At 45.3% G+C, this 19,940-nt stretch overlaps 1 protein-coding gene across 1 annotated transcript in view; it reads right to left on the bottom strand.

Moving 5' to 3' along the window:
• mctp1a (multiple C2 domains, transmembrane 1a) overlaps positions 1-19,940 on the bottom strand; it is a 113,206-nt gene that overhangs the window by 66,376 nt on the left and 26,890 nt on the right. The window contains 1 exon segment of the mRNA XM_076998090.1: positions 6,866-6,986. Coding sequence (XP_076854205.1) covers positions 6,866-6,986 — 121 coding nt within the window.

The raw sequence follows: 19,940 nt of genomic DNA, 5'->3' as shown, positions 1-19,940 counted from the left end.
AATGTTTCCTGTTGCTCAAAGCACAGTTCTGGCACTGATCTGGGATCAGGTTTTGCCTTTTATAGTCAGAAGAATACAGTAATATGCATGTAGGAGGGCTGATCCTAGAACAACCCTGTTCCTTACACGGAGATTCCTCCTCAATATGGTTTTCTGTCTCAGCAGGCAACGTGTGAATGGACGTGTGACTCCTCACAAGTTCTGAAAAATGTATCTTAAAATATTCATATGGATTCGAGTGATTCTGATTATGCTTTTGTTTCAGAAAAGTAATATGACACAGGTGTGCAGGGAGGAGAGCAGTGGTCTCACGTCTCACGGGCCCACCGGTCTGCAGGACCAGCGTGCAGCCATACTGTCACACAGAATTATGGGTAAGTGTGACTCTGTGATTTAGCTGCCTAGCTGATTGATAGGTGTGCAAACTGTGGTCATGTGAGCGAAGGTTTGTTCCCTCTGGAAAACACACTGAACAGAGAAACTTTACAGCCCCCCCCCAAACACACACACACACACACACACCCCCACACACACACACAAACACACACACACACACACACCCCAACACACCACACACACACACACCCCTCCATTAATGGTTCCATCAATCCCGCAGAGTGCTAGTGGCCGACGCAGCAGCGTGAAATGAAGTCCACCCCCACGGCGCACCCAGAGGCTTCCGGCACACCCAACGAAGAGCTAATGTCCCGAACGTCACTCTGCTCTGTGGACACTGTGGCAGGCGCTGAAGCCACAGCTATAATAAACACAAACATTAATGAATGAATGCGAAAACACATTTCACTACTTCTGCCTCTGCACTGGCAAGATGAACTTCAGTAATTGGCAGCATTAGCAGGTTTAGCAAAAGGTCGGCTGTAGGTGTAGAAAACAATAGTGTAAATGTAAATGATATTGATTCACCAGTGACACTGCAGATTGGACCCAAACCAAAAAATATTTTAAGCAGTTCGAGTCACAGCTGGAGGAATCCAGTACTTTATCCAAACGCTCCACCTTGTTGGGGAGGTCAGAGATCAGGGGCATTAGCCGAGCTGCACCACGCAAAGACTCTAAAGTCTAAAGACTCGTCTAAATAACCCAGAGCTTGTGGTGCTCATTATGCAGGTTTCCATATTGCAGACAAGCATGTTCACACTCTTTTGATTAGTCACAACAGCTTAGTACTATACCCTCCATAGCCACTAGGGGCACCATGGTACCGCTTTATGTAACACGCCACCAAGAAACCCAAACCCACTCTACAGTGCCTCACTGCTGCAGACGAAACCTCCGCATCCGACTCGGGTTAAGACACAGGGAACACCAGCCTAATTCAAAGGCAGTGAAATGAAACCTTTGTGTGTTTGATAACCACTGATAAGGTTCCAAGAGCATTGAAAGTAACTTCCACGTGGGACACCGTAAACTGTGTCAGCCGTTTATGCAACAGTGTGGGCGGCCGTGGTCTCGCAGCTTGTATCTGAATCAACAAAAGCTTTACGGAGGCAGAAAAACAGTTTCTCAACAGTTTCAGCAATTTCCTTCAGTATCAGAGTTATTGCATCTTCTGGACACTCTGACTGACTAATTGAATAAAGAAGTTGCTTTACAGCATGCAAACAAATACAGTGTCCTGCGTTCTCTAACATAAACCCAGAACCAAGAGGTCCCGGAGAGCTCTGCAGAACGCTCTGGTCTAACTCTGTCTGGATTTACATAAAGGTAAAGCAGCTGGACATCTCATGACGCTAGCATCTCATGACGCTAACATCTCATGGAGCTAACATCTCATGACGCTAGCATCTCATGACGCTAGCATCTCATGACGTTAACATCTCATGACGCTAGCATCTCATGACGCTAGCATCTCATGGCGCTAACATCTCATGATGCTAGCATCTCATGACGCTAACATCTCATGACGCTAGCATCTCATGACGCTACTTTAATGCTTCCAGAACTTCCATAGACAAGTGTTGGGTCTGGTGGGCCTCGTTACGGTGGTCAGCAGTGGAAAGTCCAGCTAATGGCTGCTGATTAATGGATTAAACGGCCAGAAAAACATGGCCTGACAGGAGACATGGATGAAACCCACAAACAAATACAAAATGGGTTTTTCAAAGCATCACGGCCCACGATAAAACTGAAGTACATACAGCAGGTCATGAGATTCAAATCTGCCTAAATTAAGTTTCTGTCACACCAAAGGAGACTGTTGATTGTGGAAGTGTCTGTGATACTTAAAAGTGTAGCAGGACTGGCCACTCAAACGTTTAATAACACGTAACAGCCGTCCAGTGCTTTTAAGGAGTCGTCTGCGTTAGCCGCTTCTTTTACTGCTGGCTGGATGCAGTCAGAACCAGCGATGCAGTTTCACAGAACACCCCAATCTTTCAGAAGCATCAAGCCACTTTTTTCCCTGTGGGCTCTCCTCTCCTCTCCTCTCCTCTCCCCTCTCCTCCTCTCCTCTCCTCTCCTCCTCTCCTCTCCCCTCCTCCTCTCCTCCCCCCTCTCCTCCTCTCCTCTCCCCTCCCCCCTCTCCTCCTCTCCTCTCCTCCTCTCCTCTCCTCCCCCCTCTCCTCCTCTCCTCTCCTCTCCTCTCCTCCTCTCCTCTCCTCTCCCCTCCTCCCAACCCCACAGCCCCTGGATCCAAGATGCTCGGAAAATCAATACAGGCTGCAGAAATCCAAATTTCATTTAGAGGAAGCAAATGTATGTCCTGCAGTAATGTGCTGAGTAAAGCAGATACCAACCCAACTGTGAGACATGAGGAAACCCTCATCGTGACAAAAAACACTTAGTCTGAATGCCCAGACGGAATAACGAATGGAATGTCTGATATCCTGTTCATTATCCAGGATGAAGCGATGACACACTCGGATGAGAAACATGCCTGATCCCCTGTTGCATTAATTTCATATGCAAATCGCCCAATGGAGGATGGGTTCCCTTTTGAGTCTTGGTCCTCCCGAGGTTTCTTCCTAATCCCCACCATCATAGGGAGTTTTTCCTCGCCACTGTCGCCTTTGGCTTCCTCATTATGGATCTGGACCCATACGATTGTAAAGCTGCTTTGTGACAACGTGTGTTGTGAAAAGCGCTATATAAATAAATTTGACTTTGACTTTAAAGAGTATTTAAAATGTGTGTGTGTGTGTGTGTGTGTTCATGTGTGTGTGTGTGTGTGTGTGTGTGTGTGTGTGTGTGTGTGTGTGTGTGCGTCCCACAGAGCAGCGCATGGGGCGAGCCAGCAGACACACAGGCCCCAGACGCAACAGTGCGTGCCCCCCCCACCCAGCCCAGCTACAGGGCAAACAGGTGAGCCCGTATGGGGCAGATAGTACACAGGCTACGTCTCCTCTGGAGGACAAAGACTCTCTCACACAGGCTGTATCTCCTTTGGAGGACAGAGACACTCACACAAGCTATGTCTCCTCCAAAGGACAGAGACACGTGAGCAACGTCTCCTCCAAAGGACAGAGACACGTGAGCAACGTCTCCTCCAAAGGACAGAGACACTTGAGCAACGTCTCCTCTGGAGGACAGAGACTCACTGCAGCATACATCTCATGGGCCAGACGACCTGAAGCAGATAATAAAGATGGATGCTCCCAGGTTTCTGTGACAGGAAGAATCCAGATGAAGCAGAGAGCCCCTTTGATTACTAACTGGAAGGAGACGCATTTAGCACACAGCAAATAATAATAGAAAAGAGAAACACAATCATTTGGGAAACCAATTCACTGTGCATGACTGAACTTGAGTATAATGAGAATTCTGATATGAAATGGAAAAAAAAATGAAACACAGGTTTCCATGAGATGCTTGTGGCAATTGAAATGAAGTGGCTGAGGAAATCAAACGGAATACAGGCTGTCACACACACACACACACACACACACACACACACACACACACACACACACACACACACAGTGTCACACGCTTAGTTATTTCTAAATGAAACTAACAAGCACGCAAGGGAAGACAACAGAAGATGAAGTGACACACAAGACCGAGAGGAAACGAGTGTGGTCCACGCACAGACACGCCCTCTCCCCCCGAACACGCATAATTACCCTACCACATACTTCTCACACAGCCTCGGAAGCTATTACAAGGACCCTGAATAATGCACGCGGAGTTATAATTAAGCTCAAATGTTCTTTTGAGTTCCCTTAGTGGGCAGGCGGATTTCTGCTACCGAGAGGAAATTGGGCACTGAAGACTTGCTCAGCACCCCCCCCCCCACCCCCCCCACCCCCCCCCGAGGGCCCAGTCATGCCCCCACCCGGGGCAACTGGGTAACAGAACCTTCAGGTTCAAAAGCACTCAGGATCCCCTCTCCCACACACACGAACAGCTCCAGTGGTTGGAGAGATTATCGTTGTTAAATGTCAAGGGAGCACAGTCCTTATTATAGTATTATACTTCCATTACTTTCTGTAATTTTGTTATATTTTTCCAGTGGCGCACACACACACACACGCACGCACACACACACACACACACACACACACACACACACAAAGCCATTCACCAATTCAGTTCTCTTCAGTATGTGTTGACAGTGAAATATTAGAAGCAAGTAGAGGAACAAAATGTGGAGACAGAAGGTGGAGAGACTGTCAGCTGTCCAAACATGGCCGCCTCCACCGACCACAGGTCACAAAACACACACCTACACTTTCCATACCAGCCTCATCACTTTCCTTCTGAGTTAATAAACACTCAGCCTTGTAAATAAATAATAAATTAGCATAGCCAAATCAGGCAGCAATTGTGGTAAATCATCATTTATTAATGCAGGCTGGTAGAGAAACCAGATGAGCCCTCATCTATCTGTGACAGAACCCATTACTGTGTTCATGAAACCGTTTGCAGTGTGGAGGGTTCTATGTTCTAAGTTGCTTCTCTCTGGTTACATAGACATGAGCTTACAAATACAGCTTAACCAGGTCATCATCCAACACACACACACACACACACACACACACACACACACACACACACACACACACACACACACACACACACACACACACACACACACAGAGGTCTAAAACTAAAACAGACCATATCAAAGTCTTCTCATAGAACAACCTGCACTGCATAATTTGCTCCTGTAGAAACCTCTCTCTAACTGTGAGGTAGCCATCTGTCCTATGAGACAGCCATCTCTCCTGTGAGGTAGCTATGTCTCCATGAGGTAGCTGTCTTTCCTATGAGGAAGCTGTCTCTTGATGAGGTAGCTGTCTTTCCTATAAGGAAGCTGTCTCACCTGTAAGGCAGCTGACTGGAGTGACTGTTATCAGGAACTTTCAGAGGCTGTATGAAAACAGAACTGTCCCCTCTTCATTGGTCTGTCCCCTTTCTCTTTGTCTCTCCCCTCTCCCTTTGTCTCTCCATCTCTGTTTTTCTCTCACACATACGCAGACACAGACACACACACACACACACACACACACACACACACACACACACACACACACACACACACCCACCAGTGGGGGGCCCTCTGAAACTGTACACCCCTGTGCTCTAAGATTTTTCCAGTAAACAAGAGGTCAAGGTGAACTCTGTGGACAGAGGTTCATGCAGAATGACTGACAACAATGAGAAGGTCCAGGGCCACAGCGGGTTCACCTCATCAAATTCCTCTAATATATCACACCAGATGGCGACTGTAGTGGAATCTACAGTCACGGCCCTTCAGTATCGCCTGTGCTTCTGAAACTGTCCTGCTACAATGCTCTCGTATAACCACAGCAATTTTTTAGGTCCTTTGTACTGTCCCAATTCCATCTTCTCCATCACCCTGACACGGAGAACGCCCCTGAGGCAGTACCCGTCCACCACTCAGACCTGGACCGGAGACGAGAGGAAACCGGGAGCGCTTTGTCTTGGCAGTGTGGACGCTGCCAGCATCAGTCTTGCAGTAGCAAAAGATGGAGCCCTCGTCATGACAACCGCATCCGACGTATGGCCGGGTCTGGAGAGGTTCTGGCTGGCTACTGCTGAGCTCAGGGAATGAGGGTAAATAATGGTACGGGGGTATCTTCAAATCTTACAGAGGGAACTTAAGGGATGTGTCTAACTGGAGACGGAGGTAGCTGAGGTGAAACACACTGATTCATTCCATATTTAACATTCTTCTCTGATAACAGCAGGATGCCAAATTAGGACTTATCTGAGAAGTTGATTTTGCATGGCTTGGGAAAGAAAACGTTTTGTGTGTGAAAGTGTTTTAATAGCAAAGGATGAATAGTTATTTCACAAAATCCACTTTGGTATTTGCATAAAGAATCTTAGCATACGGGATCACCCAGTCGTCTTCCTAAAGGATTTTGGCACATACGAGTCTTTTCCACAGTGTCTCATATATTATGGGTGTGTGTGGCCAGGCAGTCTGAGCACACGAGTGTCTAGACAGGTCTGTTCTTGCATCCCATCAGCCCCTAATGAGCCCATTACTGGTCCGGCAGTCAAAACCATCCCCGGTGGCACTGACACATATGCTCCCTGAAATGTAGCCCTTCACACATGGTTCCTCTATGACTCAAGAGTGTTTCAGTCCAGGCTCCAGATAATGGGGGGAAAGTACGAGTGATCCATCAACCCACGAGAGATGAATGAATCAAGGTAATGGGAGATGTGGAGAAGAAGCAGCTCCCACAGACCATATACGTTAATCAGTGAGTGTTATTGATTTCAGCAGCATGGTCTGTGGCCTCCTGAATGCTAATGAATGCTAAACCCACTTCTGGAGGAAATAAAAAACTACTAGAATGTGTTTTGGTCGTGACATCGCAGATGAAGCCATAATCCCAATCTGAAAGCAGGTGGCACTGGGCACTCCTACCTCCTCTGTCCCGGATGGCGAGATTATTGCCCTTCCGCAACACGATCTCCAGCTCATACATCCCGGGGCAGACGGGTCCGGGGGGCAGAGCCACATTGCTGGGCCCCACAGTGTTGATGCCCTGTGGAGGAAGGACAGAGAGACACGTCAGTGGCTAGCCGCTAACCGCTAGCACGCCAGCCCAGCTCGCCCAGTGTACACAAAAGAAGCACTGTGTAATCCAGTTCCTTGTGAACTAAATCCCCAACTGACTGCACTTCCTGCTGCATGAACGATGGCGTTCGTGCCCATTTCCTGTTCAAAGCAGCCCTCTCTTCATTCAATTAAATGACTAGATATCTCATAGCAGGGAGTAACACAGGACTCTCAGAGTCACAGCTGGCACCCAGACATCAGAGAGCTTATACAGTGTAGCTAAAGGCTAAAATCTACTTCTGTGCGGTTGTCAGTGGAACTGAAAGAATCTGATCTTAGCAAAGGTACCAGACATGGTAACGGCTAAGACAGCTATCGCCCCGCTGCACCGCTTCTCTGCTGATAAGCCTGTGAATTACAGGCAGCATCTCTGGAACAAAGACAACAAACAGCAGATGCACTTCAGTAGCAAAGCAAATGTGTGTGTGTGTGTGTGTGTGTGTGTAGAGAAAGAGAGAGAGAGAGAGAGAGAGAGAGAGAGAGAGAGAGAGAGAGCAGCACATCGGCAGGGCTGGGACTATCAGAGGAACCAGTTATGCAATGGTGAGTTGGTAAATGTGTGATGACAGGGCTTAGTGTGAGCATTCTACACACACACACACACACCATTGTTATTTTGCATTTTGGTTTTACTATGATAGAACCACCAGTGCATCAAGTATCCCAACTCTGGCCAATGGGTGATGAGCAAGAGAAAGAGCACAGATGGTTTAACAGACCATAATAGTACCAACGGAATAGAGAGGACCAAAGGACGAAAAGACTGAGAAGGAGAAAAAGAGAAAGACAAAGACGAGAGTGGGAAACCTGTCCCCGAGTGTCCCCGAGTGTCCCCGAGTGTCTCTGCATTCTCCCATAGCCCGATAAAGGACAGACAGCCCTCTTCCCTCATAATGATCCTTTTCGGCGCGGTGAGCTAATATCCATGATATGTAGCAGCACTACACACGTGTCTCTGACGTTCTGATTTCGTGTCTCTGTATCTGTGCCACCGGACGGGAGGTTTTTTGAGAGGGAAATCACAGATGCTTCTGTGATGCCTGTGGTTTACCACCACGAGTCTTTTCTCCGTTTCCCATCTGCGTTCTGTACAGGATACGGACCTGCAGCACGTTCATGAATCTCTTTGTGGATGTGTACAAGATCTCACTACAGTGCCACTTTTAAGAAAAGAACATTAGATGAAAGACAACAGGTTAATGACAAACAGCTTAGGGAACCCTGTGAAAGCATTTGCATAATTACAAATTTTCTGACACTCTAATTTGAAATCAATATGTCCAGTCACGTAGAAAAGTCACTATTAATCAGTATTCATGGCGGCAAAATTATAAACTGTCAAAATTTACTTGAGAATATACAGACGCATGAATCATTCTAGCTAGCAAACATGCAAACAGCTTAATTTTGTCTGCAAAGCAGAGGCATCAGTTTACTGGCTGTCTGTGGTACAGATTATTTGGATAAGAAAATGGGTAAAACCATTGGTAACAACATGGTAAAAAAAACAAAAAAAAAAAACATGGGTGACAATGTACTTTTAGTTATGTGTTTGAGGCTATAGTGATTTTTCAAAGCAAAAACCAGGAGGTAAATTGGAGTTAAATCTCCAAACTGCAGAACGAGTCCACATACATGTTATCAGTGGTGCTTTGAGGGATCTAGATAACGTTCTTGGTGACTGTGGTGATCTGTCATTTCACGTGACCTTTGACAACCACAAGACACCTAAACACTTTCTAAAGATCTCTCTCTCTCTGCCACACAGACCTCATGATCACTAAGCGCCTGTTCGTAGCCACAAGTATGCTAATGTCTTGTCAAAGGTTTTTCCATGCTTCAGTTACGTTGCTGTCACAAAAACTGTGTCATCGTTCAGTCTGCGTTTGGCACGCCTTAGGTGGTCTCACAACTCAGTGCTTTCCATCATTACTCCAGTCAGAGGAAGTCCTACGCTAGAGACTCATCGGAAATTCACCTCCTACTGACTGGCCCAGTATCTCCGAGCCCACTGAAGTGTGTATGCACACACTGTGCTTGAAACCTGCTTAAATTCAATCCAACTCTTACAGGGCCTACACATGTTCTACAATCGGAGATGGTGTCCACCGAGCTCCTGGACACCACCCACAAATTAATAACACAACCGGACCACCATAAACCATTGAAGCACCTTCACTTTGAACGTTTAAGTGATGTACAATATGTTTTCCAGATTATCCAATACCATAATCAGACCGTGGTTGTCAAAGGTTGTCTTGTCAAAACTTTCTGTACACAGTTTCTCCATCCTGTTTTGTTCTGGTTGGTGGCTGAAATCAGGACCGCTGCTGATATTGTTAGTGGGGGGATCACTCTCAACACAGCAATGACATCGACGAGGCTGTGGGTGTGTGCACATGAGGTACAGTGTGCAAAACACGCACAAATCTGAATTTTATTCCAAAGTTCTGAATTTTACTCCAAAGAAGACAGATGATTTCTTCCTTAATGGATGTTTCTCTGACCTTATTCGCGAAAACACCAAATAGCCTACGCTGTACACACATAATTAGATAGAGCAACTGAAAACCCTTCAATTTCTCTTCCACTGAAGTGATTTGTAAAATTAGGTTTACTAAGAAATGCCCTCACTTTAAGCTTCTCCGGGGATCAAAAGCACTTCAGGCTATGTAGCCACAACACCAGCAGTCTAATACTAGTGCACAGAAATTACACACGATGGTAGTGATGGTGATGAGATTCACCAGCCAGAGACCAACAAATATTACATTGGCCCAGACAGCACGGGTCAGGAAACAACAGGAGGTAATAGGATAGGGCTTAATAGACAGAACATTCCACACCATGGGCCATAATGCATCTGTATTGCTGCAGAGCACAATTAGGTATGACTCTGTAACTGAACTGTAGTCTACTGTGGTTCGGTTTAGACAGCCATATACACTGAGCTGTCACTTGAGAAACCTCTATACATGTAATAAAACGACTACCTAAACTCACCCTAAAATATAACCCTCACTAAATTACCTGATATCAATATTTAAACAGGACTCTGATATTCTCTGTAACGTGGTGCGAGCGTGAGGCGAATGCCAAGCGCTGAGAAGCGCAAGATTTATTACGTGCAAATCCATATTATGAGTCATTTAAACGGTCCAGGCCGGAAACAGACACAAAACAATCACCACTCACAAGACCAAACAAACAGGAGGTATAAATAAAACAAAGAAACCATAACCAACAAGGAACTAAACGTGAAATGATATAACTGGGGAAACATAAAGATAACTGAAACCAAAACAAAGAAGCACGTGGAGAACGAAAACAAGGAAGTTACAGTGAAAAGGGAAGCAGCCAATCGTGACATCTCTCATAGATGACTGGAAAAGTCATTTGGTCAGCTCTGAATTTTAGTGAACTTAAAGCAGTAACATTCAGCTACAACACCCATTCATTTTGTTTTCAGAAAGAAAATGTGTAAATAAATACAGGAAATGAAGTGTAAATAATATAGGAAAGCTGTAGGCTTGGCTAGTTGCACATGAAGCAGTTGAAGAAATTATTCATTTGTTGAGTATAGAACTCCACAACAGGTAGTGTGTAACTTAAAGAGACATACAGGACTGTCAGCATGTTAATAACCACCAACACACAGCACAAACTGAACAACGTGCATCCATGTGCACTGACAAAAGAAAATATAGAGAGAATGGCAATCACAGAACGTTTGATGAAAACAGCAATGATGAATATGATCTGTGCTGGACGTGTGCTGGACCAATCAGAGCACAGGGGCAGAAGACCACAGGGGCACATCAGTAAATACATTTAAATGACAGCTTTGAGTTTTGAATCACAAATGCAGCCTGCAAGACTGAACGCAGACTTTGTTAGACACATTAGATTTGTCCAGTTCTACCAGATCTATGATCGTTTTTTCCAACCCGGGTTTTTCGCATATCTACTTAGGAAACACCTTGTGCACGAGGCTTCGCGTCTGAAAGCGTGAGGAAGGTACAGGAAACAGGAAGTACTGTTGTAAGACTGACAGAAGGCCGTCACGGGCAGCCCCACGCTTCAAAACAGTTGTCTGTGCCCTGCGTTGGTCAGCTATGTCCCTATTTGCATGAATTCACAAAGCTAGACGGGCAAACAGTGGGCAGTTACTAGCAGATGCTCATAGAAGTCAGTAAACAAACTCCAGCCTGATCCAAACTGATACCGGAGTGGTCCAATTTGCTTTTTTTACCGGAGTGGTCCAACTCAAACTGGACAGTTAGGACACACACACACACACACGCGCGCGCATACAGTGTGTATGTGTCTGTAACCTGCTGTGTAGTTTGCAATGTTTGTAGTGGGAAGTGACATCATCATCTGAATGAGAATAAATATTGTGACACGCAACTACTTTCAATCCCAGAATGCTAAGCGTGTGCCTGATGCCACATGGCAAAGTTTGCTTGTGAAAACACGAGCCACCACAGTTCGTTTCCATGGTGATGTCAGGGCAGCTGACTACTGACTGTGTTTTGTGTCGCAGCTCTCCGTAACGCTCACAGTATGTCCAAGAAGACACTTCCACACTCTTCTGATAACATAAAAGCTCAAAGAAGTCGTATTCCTCCCTACATCAGGTGTCACATTTCCCATAATGCATCACCCACAGTACCCTCTTGGGTGAAGGCCAGCGGCATGAGGAAGTAGGTGGAGAACAGCACACACCCGCCTGCCACTAATCTGACTCGGCTGGGCACCGCTGCCAGAACACGAGACGGACGAGGGCTTTGCTGGAGCCCAACGCCTACCCACAGTTCCGAGTGGCACGCAGGGAACCGCTCTGGTCCGCCCACTGCTCACTGTACGCTGGCAGCTAACGGGCCCGTTCTGGCCTGTTCTGTCCCACCCCGACGGTCAGCAGAGAAGAGCCTTGCGAGGACGAGGCATCTTCTGCCCAACGTAAACAAAGCAGTGAAGACCAGACACACCCTTCACTACCCCAACAGTGTCCCAGCGCTTATGGGCAGGAGCCCGTTTACACGCTGGTGTGCGGGAAAGGGTGAAAGTAGAGACTAGCATGTCCGATTCAGGAGGACGAGATGCCGTGAGGTAATTCATCACTTATCAGTCAGGAGTGAAGAAGAGGGAGTTACATGGAGGGACCCTATGGATGGGCCCCTTCAAGGTGTTCTTCAAAGGGGACGCAAAAAAAAGGCTTAGAAAGAATGTTGTGGAAGGTATATCTCTTCTGCTCAGTCCTAATGACGATTAAAATGTAAGAGGCTAAGAAACATGCAAGTGCTCGACTTTAATCTTTCAGTTTAGCAACATCTGCATGTCCCTTTGAGGCACAGAACAGGCCAGCAGCTAATTATCATGTTATTTACCATCATTATGGGCCTTTTTTGTTGTTGTTCTTTTTTATCCAGTTTTTTTTTTAGCCTTGGCAGTCGGTTTTAGCACTCATGACTCATCCTCTCATCCTCAAACTCTTACTGTGGACACACACTGTGTGACTATAGCCACGGAGACCTGTTCTGATCATCAGGGGGACACACAGGAAGATGAGTGTTGCCCCCTCACACATGATGAAGAGACGTTGCAGAAGGAACTGCTGGCATTCTCTCCACAACACCGCCAGCCCTTTGACTCACAACAAGGATGTCATTTATTGGATGAGACAAAAATCCTTCAGGTTTTATTGGTTACATGTTTTGTCAAGAATTACGGAAAGCATCTTGCTACCTGTCTATGCGTACGTGCGTACAGGTTAAAAACTTTCTAGGAAAGGTTTCCACACACTCTTCTCAAGGGAGCAGGCGGAGAGAGAAACAAGTTGCATGGTGACGCTGCTTTGAGTGGATCTTCCAAGGAGAACTTTAGGTTCAGAGCCAATTCCACAACGTTAACTGCTCAAATATCGTATGATCTTCAGTGACCTTTTAATGAAACACCGAACTAACCAAGAGTGTGAGGAGTTTATAGCTGTGACAACCCTTTAACGAGGCCATTTCTGCTCTCTATTACTTTATGTTGGAATAATTAGCACCTTAGAAGCACGTGGACTGCCCTATGGTTTAATGAGATAAAGAGAGATATACAACTCTTCTTCAAGAGTATCTGTGAGAGGCAGCCTACTGTGAATGAGACCACACTTCTCTTTAACAGGTTCTTGCCTTGCCTGGCTTTAAAGGAAGAATGTTTCATCCATCCTGGATTTAATCTAAATGTTACTATTACTTTGTATTCTTCATCATCAATAATAAATGATGAATTGTTTGAAAAAACACACATACAGACCACCTTTACCTCCAAAGGTGAAAGGTCAAAGACCTGGTGGATGTTTGACCGATTGTTTTATTTTCATGTTTTTCAATATCCGCATTTTTAAACCTTATTTCTCCAGTACTAAACTAACTGGCTTGTTGTTGAGAACAGAGTATGTACCACAAATCAGTTATGTAGAATTATACACATAAAATGGAAAAGCATTCTGAGTGTAATTTTAAGAAATGCTGTATTTGCAAGTGTGCCAATGTGTAGATCCATTACCAGTATTTCACATTGGCAGGCCCATATAGTGGAACATTGAACTAAAATGGCAAAAATTTCAAAATCTTTTTATGATGGTACTGAGCCCTTAAGAAAACACCTTAATGAAAATCCACTGTATTTTTCAACTGCAGATGCAGATTCAGGGGTGAAGGAGATGTGATAACAGATATAGGTGGAGATATTACATAGATACTACTAGGATAGCTTTTCTATACGGGCTTTTCTACGCGGGCTTGCTCCTGATTACCTCAAGGAACCTATTTCCTACTATGAACCACCACGTCTACTAAGATCACAGGGTGCTGGCCTCTTATTTGTTCCAACAATTAATAAGGTAACAGCTGGGGGAAGAGCCTTTTCTTATAAGGCCCCCCAACTATGGAATAACCTTCCAGAACATGTCCGGGACTCTGACACAGTCTCAATCTTTAAGTCTAGGTTGAAAACCCACTTATTAAGTTTAGCGTTTGGTAACTAATAAGCCCCCTTAGATAAAGGTACAGATCCAGGGGTTCATGGGTGAAGGGTTTTATGGTAGACTGGAGCGCTGGTGCTGTCATCCTGTCACTGCTCGTGATCACTCAAGTTTGTTGACAGGGCAGTGGATGGATGCCACTGTCTCAGGATCCTCCCAAGTCTGTGTTACCTTCTGGTTCTGCCCTATTAGTTAGACTGTAATAGTTTAATGCCAGAGTTGCTGCCACACTCCAGAAATTTTTACATTTTATCTGTCCCGCACATAATACCATACAGAGCTCATTTTCCCTCTTTTCTTTTTCCAAATGGCTGCCTACCTACCCGAGAAATACTGAGACGATGAGAGACTACTTTTCTCGAGATCCACCCTGGGCCAGCCACCTCCTGACTAACCAGCTATGATGAAGATCAACCCACTGTCCTGACTAACCAGTGTGGATGAAGATCAACCCACTGCCCTGACTAACCAGTGTGGATGGAGGATCAACCCACTGCCCTGGGTTTTTTTCCCAGCATGCTTCAGAGCACTCTGCACAGAGATGCTCCATGAAACGAGCCTGTCGGATGTCCCAGCAGACACCTGATCATTAGAGAACACAAATGCACCACAAACAACAGATCCCTAATGTGGAGAAAGATAAACGAAGAAGGGGGGATGATAGGAGAGGGGAGTGGGAGGTGAGAACTGATGAACAGATGGAGAATCAACGTACCGTTCCTCATGAAGAGGGAGGGAGTCTGGGAGTGAAGGAGTCTGGGAGTGAGGCGGGTGTGTTTAACGTGTGTTCTCGACCCAACACAACTAATTTAATTGTGCAAGGTTGAGATCTGTAGAGATGCCCATGATTTCTAAATGATATTACTTTCCTTAGTACTGTGGACACTCCAAAATAGCTCGAATTCGGTGAAAGGAACCGTGGTTGTGCATATTCAACTTGGCCATGTCGGTCACACTTTAACACCAGTCCTCTGTGATCTGATCCCAGCCAGGGATTCTTTACTCAATCAAATGAATTAGCAAATTACCTGTCATTTACAATGCAGGCATCAATCAAAGTTCTGCTGAATGCCGACAGCACGACCGGACAGGCAGATCCGAACACACACGCATTTACGCTGATTTTGTTTATTTTATTAAGCTGGACAGTATAATATAGAACTTATTTCAGTGCCAGGAGTAGATGAAGAGGAACATTATGTAAACAGTTACATAATTCATCTACATAAGGGGACATCAAAAGGAATGGCGATATTAGCATTGCATAATAAAACAAACAGTGTTTTGTTGGGAGAACACTTACACTGGAACAGTAAGCCAACCGAACAGACTAAGTTTGGTGATCGATGCCTTCTGACTTTAATACACCCCACTGAAACCACTTACCATCCCTGCCAAAAAACACACAGGGGGTTGTTTAAACCGAGTCCTGCTGTCCAGGTCTGAGGAAAGTACGAAAGGGCTTGTGGGAACTGTTCACCTGAGAATGAAGGCATGTACAAGGACCCCCCCCCCCCCCTCACCCCCCCCCCCCCCCCCCCACCCAGACGAACGCTTCCTAACAGCCACGCCCATTACAGCCAGTGTGATGTAGAGAGTGTGATGTAGAGTGTGATGCCTTCTGACATACAGTGTGATGTAGAGAGATGTCAGAAGGATGTGATCAACATATATTACAAAACCCCACTTTAAAAAAAACAAACAAAAACAAACCCCAACTAAGGCCCATCTGTCGTCCAGGCTGGACCTGTCGTGGTCACTCTGACCACACGACATCTCTTGGCTCAACATGCTGTGTGTGATGAATTTCTACCAGCTCAACACCCACAAGCACACCAGCACCATGTGATTATTAGTAATGTTTTCGTGTTAATGGTCTGCTGTCCAAATATAATATGACCAGTGATGATCAGGGTACAGTGTGACTGGTACAATCTGTGTACTAAGACCTGCTGAAACTTGGATATCTACTGGATGCTTACAAAATGTACCTGTAAGACTAAGACTATAAGATTTAGTGTACCTGTAAGACTAAGACTATAAGACTGAGAGTACCTGTAAGACTAAGACTATAAGATTGAGTGTACCTGTAAGACTAAGACTATAAGATTGAGCACACCTGTAAGACTAAGACTATAAGATTGAGTGTACCTGTAAGACTAAGACTATAAGATTGAGTATACCTGTAAGACTAAGACTATAAGATTGAGTGTACCTGTAAGATTAAGACTATAAGATTGAGCGCACCTGTAAGACTAAGACTATAAGATTGAGTGTACGTGTAAGACTAAGACAATAAGATTGAGTGTACCTGTAAGACTAAGACTATAAGACTGAGTGTACCTGTAAGACTAAGACTATAAGATTGAGTGTACCTGTAAGACTAAGACTATAAGATTGAGCACACCTGTAAGACTAAGACTATAAGATTGAGTGTACCTGTAAGACTAAGACTATAAGATTGAGTATACCTGTAAGACTAAGACTATAAGATTGAGTGTACCTGTAAGACTAAGACTATAAGATTGAGTGTACCTGTAAGACTAAGACTATAAGATTGAGTATACAAGATCTGAAGAGCTTTGTGGCTGATCTCCCGCTGCTATGACAACGGAAACCAGGGCAGACAGAACATGTCGGGAATCTTCGGAGCAACGTTAGACTCTTTCATCTCTTAAGGAACAACAAAGAAACACAACCTTTTCTGACTAAAAGCCCAATGTAAAGATTCACCCAACAGCTGCGTTTTTTGCAGAATGTTTTCAAAGCCGGGCTTTGATATTCGCACAGGAAGATCGATAGGCAACCTGGCCTGTTGATCCGGCTGCAGCCTCCACAGGAATTCAATATGCTCTATAGCCATTCAGTTAAATAATCGATGAAATTATGACAACATCACAACAGGAAATGGCCTTTGGCAAAGTGCTTCCAAAACGCTGAATTAACTCACAAGCCAACTATCAGTACTGACCGCACAGATGTCTGCATTTGTGTGCAATGATTCTTGGGTGGATTAATCAAAAATCAAAAAACCATTGTTTAAAATCTTGGAAACAGTGCTTTGACTGCTCAATAAGAGATTATCTGGCTCTGTAAGATTTTTCCCCTTTTGTCCTGTGGGCTTAAACTACATTCAATTCAAAAACGGATGTTTGATTAAATGCTTGGAGTCAATTTATATGATCTAATAAGGATTACTAAATTAATTTTATTGACGTGAGATCTTGCCATGAAAAAAGAGATCAAACCACTAAGCGTCAGGACTCAGATATCCACACTAGCGTCAGGACTCAGACATCCACACTAGATGGCAGGTCTTCTTCCACTCAGACTGATTCACACCTCACTGCACTGAAGAGGAACTAGAGGAGAAACCGTATTGGAACAGCGAGCCCAGATTCTACAGCAGAGAGTGTGACAACTCCCAGTCGATCACTGTAAACACGAATATGAGACAAGGTTACCTCTAGAAACCAGCCATGAATTATTCAGCAGGGACAAAGAAGGGGACTTTTAAAAGTTCCTCTACACCAGGTATCACCAAATGGCGGACCGCGGTCCGGATCCGGACCCGAACGCCGTCCTGTCCGGACCCAATCACATTCCTGATTAACTGGATACGGACCCAAATGCCAAAAAAAATGTAACGGGAGACTATATTTTAAACCGGAGAATTTATTTTCAGACGAGTGTTACGTTCACCACCCATTTGGGTGTTACGTTCGCACCCCCCCCCCCCCCCCCCCCCCCGCCCCGCTCAACAACTTTCGTTCGCAACCCCCCCCCCCCCCCCCCCCCCCCCCCCGCTCAACAACTTTCGTCCGCGGACCCGGACCTAAGGTCTGAGCTATCTGCCAAAAATGGACCGCGGAAAGATTTAATTGATTACCCCTGCTCTACACTCATCTCCATTTTCAGCCATCGCTGGTCCTAGCCCAAACCTCCATCCTTACTGAGCATATGACAATAAAGCTTTGAATTCAATTGAATTGAATATTTATCAGGTTACCCTCTTCATGGGTTTTTGTTTCTCTCTCTCAATAGCTTCAGAGAGAACACAAAGAACTTCTGAAACTAAAGGGTTTGAAACAAAAGAAAACTTTACACAAGTCAGCAGTAAAACTAACACAATTACTTCTGTGCTTCTTCTCTTAAACAGGACAACAGGCTACTCCGAGAGCCAAAATCAATATCTTTGTGTTCAGTGGCGGCTGAGGAAAACTGTGAGTCGTGGGTGCTTCAGAGGCTCAGGCAGCATTTACGCCAGGATACACTGCAATGTTCTTGGAGTGTTTCATGTTCATCAGTGTGGCCGAGCGTAATCGACTCCTCGGATACAGAAGAGATTCTGTACAGACGCTCTGTCAGTTTTCATTTCCAACTCTTCCTGCTTGCACCGGAGTATCTCTCTCTCTCTCTCTCTCTCTCTCTCTCTCTCTCTCTCTCTCTCTCTCTCTCTCTCTCTCTCTCTCTCTATCTATCTATCTATCTATCTATCTATTTATCTTTCCTGGTTGGGAACTTAAATGCTTGCCATTGGCTTGCTTTAAGGACTTCTGCTGGTGAAGCTATTTTTCAGTTCTCATAGAAAGTCTTTTCTTAACATTCCCTGCCACAAAATGACTGCACAAGCCAAGCTGGCACGCAGAACAGTATCTCAGGGGCAGTGCTCAAGGGTTCAGTGTCAAACTGGATGAGAAATAACGTCTCTGCACTGATGCCTGAGTTTTACAGTGCTGCTGTATTGGTTGTGTATTGTGAATGTTTAGATACAGGTTTAGATACTTCTGAGAACATGATGGATTTGGATCCAGCATAGCATGGTATAGCTAAACTTTCCAACCAGCTCCAATCAATCTCAGACCAGCAGGGGTTGAGCTTTTCTACAATGTGGATTATGTAGCTATTTGAGCCCTAAGCCACTTAGCCATTTAGCTATTTGTAAACAAGTAGGAACACTTTGAACTTGCATCTGCAGAAATCTAGAGAACTCCTAATCTAGACGACTCCTCACGTCAACCCCCTGCCTTCTAGATACAGAAGATGCTGGCTTTCTTTTCTCTGTTTTCTTGTGTCTTCTCATAGAAGTGCAAGAGTGGTGGCATACCTTTTGCAACCAAACTCCAGTTTGTTCCAGTTCGAGCCCTTTTATCTGACTCAGAAACACAGACAAGAAGAGAGTGAGTGAAGAAGAGGAAAGAACAAGAGAAGAAGAGGAAGAGGAGGAAGAGGAGGGCTGGGGGTGTGTGTAAACATGAGTCTGTAAAGGCACTAAGAGAGAGTAATGTGCACATGTGCAAAGGCGTTTCATTTGTGTTTGGCATCAATGTCAATGCACGGCGTTCTCATTACTGTTAAGTGTCTTGTTTTCAAGTACAGCACAATAATAGAACAAACAGAAAAAAATCCAGTTTCAGAGTCACATCCTGTTTCTGGAGACTCAGAACACGTTCTCTCTTACTTAAGTGCATGATCACAAGTGCTGGTGCACAGCTGCCTCACCGTCTACACACACACCTACACACACACCGTCTACACACACACCGCTGGCGACTGCGGTTGGAACCGTTCCAGAAACGAGCCACAGCTTTGCTCGAGAGGTCTGATGCTCTCAACACGTATCCGCTCCACACATCCCTGCATAGTGATGGTGCGGCTCGACCACGCAGACCCGAGGGACCCGCCACCTTTAATGAGCTTTCCTGCCACTGGCAACTCAGACTATTATTAACCACTGGCTGGCCAGCCTTAATCAGTTCCAGCACATTAACCCCTTCCTGTCCTCCTACACACATGACCCAGAGGCTCGGCACACACCACTAACCCACATTCCTCCTGCTCTCAACA

Source organism: Brachyhypopomus gauderio, chromosome 3, assembly GCF_052324685.1.
Source record: "Brachyhypopomus gauderio isolate BG-103 chromosome 3, BGAUD_0.2, whole genome shotgun sequence".
NCBI classification, from domain to species: domain Eukaryota; kingdom Metazoa; phylum Chordata; class Actinopteri; order Gymnotiformes; family Hypopomidae; genus Brachyhypopomus; species Brachyhypopomus gauderio.
The sequence above is the reverse complement of the archived record's forward strand: the minus strand, read 5'-3'. Positions and strand labels throughout refer to the sequence as shown.